This window comes from Montipora foliosa, chromosome 2 (genome assembly GCF_036669935.1).
Source record: "Montipora foliosa isolate CH-2021 chromosome 2, ASM3666993v2, whole genome shotgun sequence".
Lineage (NCBI taxonomy): Eukaryota > Metazoa > Cnidaria > Anthozoa > Scleractinia > Acroporidae > Montipora > Montipora foliosa.
Window position 1 is genome coordinate 3,833,904 of NC_090870.1, and position 7,500 is coordinate 3,841,403.

General features: G+C 39.6%; 1 protein-coding gene across 2 annotated transcripts in view; it reads left to right on the plus strand.

Annotated features, from left to right (window-relative positions):
- The first annotated feature begins 1,049 nt into the window (after positions 1-1,049).
- LOC137992124 (scavenger receptor cysteine-rich type 1 protein M160-like) overlaps positions 1,050-7,500 on the plus strand; it is a 38,383-nt gene continuing 31,932 nt past the window's right edge. The window contains exons 1-3 of one of the 2 annotated variants that reach the window (XM_068837252.1): positions 1,050-1,394; positions 6,319-6,498; positions 7,254-7,500. The exon at positions 7,254-7,500 is cut by the window's right edge and continues 19 nt beyond it. In XM_068837252.1, coding sequence (XP_068693353.1) covers positions 1,307-1,394; positions 6,319-6,498; positions 7,254-7,500 — 515 coding nt within the window. In that variant the 5' untranslated portion in view covers positions 1,050-1,306. Of the gene's footprint in view, positions 1,395-2,971; positions 3,289-6,318; positions 6,499-7,253 lie in introns of those variants that run through there. The other variant, XM_068837251.1, reaches the window with a different exon arrangement.

The window sequence follows — 7,500 nt, forward strand, 5'->3', positions numbered from 1 at the left end:
CGAGCCAATGAACTGAATGCTGGAAATGTAATATCCGTAGTTCAGTTTTTAATAATAGGAGATATTCTTGTAATTACTCCTTACTCCGCAGCAAAATTACCAATGAGAATTCAGAGTGGATTCTAATCTATTCTTAATCGTAACCATTACAATTTTCTCAAATTTGGTTGGTGCATTATTTCGAAATCGGACAGTTACGTCAGCCAATCATATTAAGCGCACTCAGCTTAATCCACCAATCACAGAATTTATCACAATAACCATAGCAACAACCATTTACCCTATCAAACTGGGGATTTTCCAAAATGGACAAATTTGTAACATTAGACAATGAAAGGAATGCATTAATTTTGTTTGCTCGGAAATTGTAATGATTATGATTAATTGGTAACAGGACTTCGTGTCGTCCAATTCGGTCTGTAATCATACTCGTGATTAAAGAAATCGGACTCCCGCTTCGCGGTCAGTCGTCCGATTTTGTCAATCACTCATATGATTACAAACCGAATTGGACAACACGAAGTTCTCGGTTACCAATTAATCATAACCATTACCATTGGACGACACGAAGTCCTGTTACCAATGGCCGATTTCCTAGTTGCTGTTTGTCTCGGTTTCGAAATGAGTCTTGGTGCTCAACTATTTTAAGGGAAATGAGTTTGATTTGCATAAGAATACGCAACTCATTTCCGTTTGAATGGTTGTGCACCAGGACTCGCTTTGAAGCTGAGGCATGCAGCATCTCGGAAATGGACTATTAATCATAACTGTTTTTTTACCATTATAAACCCCTAATTAAGAGAGTTTTAAGTATTTGACGGTGTTACATTTTGCGGGTTAATAATCCTATTATGGCAAAGCGTTGAGAGGAATTTTTTAATCGGTGTCTTAACGAGTCCTTTCTTATTCTTATCATTTATTCTTATCATCTTTTGTTAAAAAACAGGGGCATCTTAAGACAATATAAGAGTACATGTAACGATTCGAGGCCATATTTTTCAAAAGCTGATTCATGTGGTCAGCAGTATTTTTCCCCTCATGAAAATTGCACAGTCAGTCGCGTGCTACTGGCTACAACCGTAATTTGCTTTATGTGGTCCGAGTGATTCTCAAAAATGGCGGAATCAGTTGGGATTTGGCCAGCATTATCCCTTTGAGTAATTCCTGTTCGAGTTTTAACATATCTTTTTGTCCCTGCACAGTTAGTTGATCAAAACTATTTGCGTAACTAGTCCACGAGTTAATTTGGTCTATTGGTGGACTTCGATCGTGAAACAGTTTTGGCGCGGGTTAGCAGACAAACGAAATGAACCGGTTGTCTGGATCACTGTGGGTCCTTTTATTTTTTGCTGTCACACTTATAGAGGATGGAAGTAGCGAAGGAGTTTCTGAAGGTGAGTAAGAACGCATTCATTTACACTCTTCTAGAATAATTACGCAACAATATTTGCTTGATATTCAGTGACAGGAAGCTTATAAACATCTTCGATATTGCTCTGGCTAGGCTTAAACGTTGTACTCATAGTTGACGATCCTGAAATCAGAAATATTACAAATGTTTCGTTGTGTCATGTTCTCCTTATTTCCCTTTTCACTTCGCGAAAGTTCATCGCAAACGACTGGCGTAGCTTGAAATTTAATTTGGTCCATTTATTTTGCTTATTGTCGATCGTTTTAGCAAGTGCAGGGCTTTGTCCGTTTATATTTCCTTACTATTAAATACTTATGCTATCGATCGGCAATGATGAAAGACATGTTGAACCTTCGGGGGCTTCTGTTAATTGATGGAAAAGGCACGTTCGCACATGAATTGTCCCTTGTAGTATTAAATATGCAAATATATCAAAAAATATTAATTGCCGCTTCAGTTTTGCTTCCTAAACGGATCCCTTTAGCTCAATCTACGCAAATCTTCTCGGTTCACACAGTTGGTTTATCATAAATCAGTCTTTTTTTGTATTTGCTGGATTATCATTTTTCAACAATTTGAAAGGTGTGAACTTCGCATTTATAGATTTCAAGTTGTAAGAGACGTTGTATTAAACAGCGTGCAATGCTTGGCTGACCAGGTGAAGCGAGGAATTTCCCGACGGCTCGCGCGCGAAATTTTATGGGCCTTGTATTGTTCCTCGACCTTTGCTTATTGTATGCGCTCAGCTTCTCATAGTTGTTTTTTGTTTGTGTTGGACGAAGCAGTTATTTTTATCTTTGTTTTGTCTACAAGTTCACCAGGTTGGGTTCGTTTCAGAAGAACGTGCTATACATGTAACTCTGATTTTATCGACGGAAGAAACACTTTTGCTGACGGTTCTTGGTGTATTCAAGGATCGTCATAACTTTCCTCCATACTTCGTGCTGAAAGCATGCAAGTTCGCTCCCACACAAAATACTGCGAATTCTATGGCCAAAAGTTACCGACAGCTCTTTAATTGGAGAACAAACATTCCATATGCGTCTTTGGAAGTGTCGAGTGACAAGCTTTCAAAGTTAGAAAACTTGGAAGAGATAAGAACAGTCTCTTCTGTGCTGCTTGTGAGAAAGATTTCAAGACCTGATGACCTTACTTTTTTTATAATACTCACGCTTTAGGTAAACATAACACGTTAAATTTTTGAACAGATTTGAACTGCGCGGAGCCTCTTCACATAAGGACAACAACAAAACTCATTGCTAAATTAATCGCGCTTCCCAGCAAAGTGTATGAGCTGCCCCTTTTACAGACCTCGCAATGTATTTAAAACTGTTAGCATGAAAAATTAGCGATTTCTGATGCCGACGAAATATTTTTGTTTGAAAGCACTGCGGAAGAAAGAACCTCTCATTATTGAATTATATTGGGGCCTATCACAGGTATGTTATGGGCTTATCACTAAGAAAAACAACCGGTTTAGCATCTACTAACTGTTGGAACAGGCGCTTCGCCACGTGTCGGGCCCGACCGCATGGGTACTGTGTTATTGTCTAAAATCACATGACCAACTTAACTCAAATTTGTGAACATGTTTATAACATATATGTCGATAGTTTGGAAGCCGCTTTCGAAGCTGCTCAATCTGTATCATTTTTCTTGAGCGAATCGTTGAAGAGCTGATTAGTTAAACATAGTGCAACCGGAGAGACTTTTATTCCAGTAAGTCGCTCAATATTGACAGTTTCGTTCAGATCCGACTTTGTTATACATAATCTTAGGAAAAATGCGGATATTGGGTTCGGTTCTTAGCATTAATTGCGTGGGATTTTTGGTTCTAAGCACGTTAGTCTGCATTGAAATCAAAGCTTCAAGACGTGGTAAGTTTGTTGTTTTAATTTCCGAATCTATTCATTCATTTCAGACCATGTGCTTTTGTTTTACTTTTGTCTGCCCTGTGCCGGAACTGATAAATATTATCGAACAAATGAGATTTAGGTCGCACTGCACTTTTTCAAAGTCAAAGCGATTCAGTCAGTTGAGAAAGCCGCTTTTTGGATTTTAATGTAGGAGCCTTAAAAGTCATTGTGATGTAATACTCAGTTAAAGGAGATTTTATCCTTTTTATTTCTTCACAGCTCTTAGTTTTTGAAATTCTACATTTTTGAAGAGTGTTGCAATATTCACTTGTATTGGAACACAATCTTTCCAACTGTTTACTCTTGCATATTTAAGATTTGTAAGCGTTTGCATATTTGATTGAAATTCGAGGTAAGTAGATAAATGTGACGTTGCCTGCGGAAAGAAGAAAATTGTCGGTTATGTGCTTCTAGTGTCAGATTCCTTAACGCTACTTTAATCAAAGCCATTATTAAACTTTGACTTAGCTTTTAATAACGAATTTATCTTGAGGGGAGCAGAACTCGAGGTAAAGCGACGAAAAAGGGAAATATTTTAGAAACAACCTTATTAAAAGATCTGAAGATGGTAAACTGAAGCGTGTACGTGCCATTTATAAAAAAATTCTAGTTACTGCATTTTGCTACAACGGCAAAATGTTTACAATACAATAATTTCTAGTTTTCTTGTTAAAGGGAGGATTGCTCTGAATGAGATATACAGTTATTCTGTGATCCCGTGACTAGACATCGATTTGCAAACTTAATGTTTAATTAAGCAGAAAATGTCAAGCTTTTAATGACTTAAATATTTATTCGTATAAACATAACAACTTTCTTTAATTTTCCAGACATGTTTCGACGGTACATCCGTCATCTTCAGTGTTAGATATTTTGAAATCGCCGTTGAATTTAAAGCGCGCGCGATCTTACAAACTTCGTTACATTGCGTTGTCAATATTGCGTATTAAATCAAAACAGAACAAAACAAAAATTTAAATGAGTGACGCTTAGTTCCTTACAGGGAGAGAGTCAGGTTAATGTGTTTCACCTGCTGGTTGAGATCGGGCTTCTCCCATTTTATATACATGGATTCCTTAAGCTTCACTTGGTACTTAGTGGCTGCAGAGTCCAGGATCTCGAAGCAATCCTGTGTGCAGGATGCCTTACAAGACTCTGAACTCTGCAGATGTTTAAAAACGTTCGAAGATCTGTCTGAAAGTAAGTGCTCGCGCACTCGTGTGGAGAAGTGTCGGCTGGTTTCACCAACATAACAAGCATTACAACTTGCACACGAAAATTTATAGACCACACGCGTGCGAAGCCCTACAGGGACAGCATCTTTCACATTAAAAAGACTCCTGACTTTGAAAGTAGTGAAGACTAACCTTATATCAATAGGTTTACATAACCGATTAGCAAGTTTGCGTATACACCTCTGTGCCGTGACTGAGAAGTGCCCAACGTAAGGGATTTTAAAGAAAAACTTAGGTGTTTCCTGGGGCTCGATTCCTGAATGAGACTGTGTTTTCCCTCCCTTGACTGCTGTCTGAATATATTTAGAAATATATTTGTTGATAAGGTTTTCAGGGAAGAGATTCCTCCGCAGAATGACAGACAATTTTTGAAGATCAGTATGGAACCCCATCCAAGTGTTGTTTATCTTAAAAGTTCTATCAATCAAGGTTTTGATTAACCCCAGTTTGTAGGTAAAGGGGCAAAAACTCAGATAACTGGTGAGCAAACCTGTGAAAGTTTTTTTCCGGTAAACGGTGGTTATACTTTGGTGCGGGTCAGTGTTATTGATTAGAACATCTAGGAAAGGTAGAACATGGTCAGCCTCCCGTTCCATTGTAAAGCGTATATTGGGGTGTTGATTGTTGATGTAATTGAAGAAAAGGGTTGCATCCCGTTCAGAGCGGAAAAGGCAAAATGTATCGTCTACGTAGCGACGATAGAATAAGACCTCTGAATCCCCGTATTGATCCAACCATATATTCTCATGGTGACCCATAAAGAGATTGGCTAGAACACAGATCCTGGACTCTGCAGCCACTAAGTACCAAGTGAAGCTTAAGGAATCCATGTATATAAAATGGGAGAAGCCCGATCTCAACCAGCAGGTGAAACACATTAACCTGACTCTCTCCCTGTAAGGAACTAAGCGTCACTCATTTAAATTTTTGTTTTGTTCTGTTTTGATTTAATACGCAATATTGACAACGCAATGTAACGAAGTTTGTAAGATCGCGCGCGCTTTAAATTCAACGGCGATTTCAAAATATGTAACACTGAAGATGACGGATGTACCGTCGAAACATGTCTGGAAAATTAAAGAAAGTTGTTATGTTTATACGAATATCTATATTGTTGCTGCTATCTAGACCATTTGGACTTAAATATTTACTTTTAACCTGGGAGAAAGCACATTTCCGCTTTTTCCTTGTGACTCAAATACCCAGCTCATCGCCTTGCCGATTTCCCATTGGAATCCATACAGAATATGTTGTTAGTGTCCTGGTTTCTTAATTGTAATTAAAAGGAATATAATAGTTAAGATTTGTCTTATCTTTGTGGGAGGTAATCCACTCAGTGTCCTTTACTTAGGAAAGACTCTGCCCTTTAGAAGAGAAAGGTACTCCCTAATTAAAGCTGAATATATTTAACGTAACAGGTTTTCACTTTCCTTTTCAATCCCAGCTTCAACGACGCACCAATTTAATTGCAAATTGAAAGTTTCGCACCCAAATTGTCTTAATTAAGGAGCTAGTCTGGATGGCCCCGAGTTGCTACAGAAACAACATTTCATTGAAGGGAATGCTTTCATGAAACTTAAACAAAAAACGTTTGTAAGGCGTAGAGGTAGTGTCTGGCTGGCTAATCTTACCCCTCCCTCCTAGATAGCCGATCAGCCCAGTCAGTCCAGCCAATCACGTAGCGGTGTTGATGTTACCATCGCAACTGATTGTCATGGTTGCTCTGAGATCATTAATGTGTTGTTTATATTCACAGGTGTGTGCCAAATTGGCTTGTTTCGAAAGAACTTGTACTGTGTACCCAAGTGTGGGCCTGGTCTTTATGGCAACTCGATATCGGGAAATTGTGACAAATGCGATCCGACCTGTAAAACTTGCCTTGACGGTGAATTCCCAACGAATTGTTCAAGCTGCAATCCGCCGTTGCATCTACAAGGTGTGTTTGTTTTTTCGTATCAATGTTAAGAATTCAACCTTCAATTCAAATTAATTAGAAACGAACCAAGTATCAGTTGCGGCGAACACCCACTTTTCCGCGCTTCTCCACGCTTGGCGTCGATTACAAGCTGAGTTTTCGCGCGTGTGGTGCCAATTGCGCGGTATAGCCCAAGTTCTTGGGACTGGCTGCATATCTTCCCGCTTTTGCGCCGTCTTCCTGTTTACCCGCCACGCTTTTGAGTTGCCGTTTGTGGCAGGTATTGTGTTGGCCAAAAGGTTATTGTTTTTCTGCTAAAAACAGCGGTTGCATCTTTTCCTGCACGGCGATCTGCAAGGAAAAGATTCCAAAAGTTTCCCCTCGCGTGGTCAAAGGTCCATGTTTTCCCGCGCTTTGCAACTTGACCGCGATCTCTTTGGTCAGCGCCATGGATAACGGCTTCTGGCTGATACCATAGCAGGAACTCCGCGAAACATACTCTCCTTTCGGCCTTATCAGTAGTGTCAAAAATTTAAAACAACGGCTGTAACTAACGATTAAAATACACTTGTTGTTATTCTCAGTGCTGACGGGAAAAATCGCGTGTCTAAAGGAGGAAAATAGCGCGGAACGACCGCGCTCTGGTTGCTTGAGCTCGTAATGCGTACATGTGCCCTGCATTTCAGAGGAATCACTTTAAAGGGTTTTCTTCTTCAACTCCTTTGTTGTTCTTAAAAAGACGTTACAAAATTCTCGTGTTTTATTCTCTCAATCAGGAACTTCATGTGTCAAATCCTGTGGTGATCAGCGATCAAAGGGGCCGCCTTTACGTCAAATAAAGCTCGTGGGCGGCGACGGTCAATTTGAAGGACGCGTAGAAATTTACCGTGACAACAAATGGGGCACGATTTGTGATGACTCATGGGATATTAATGATGCTCGGGTTGTGTGCAGAGAGCTGTTGTTGGGAGACGCCCTTGAAGCTGTGTTGTTGGGGAGACTGGGATCAGGCAGAGATGAACA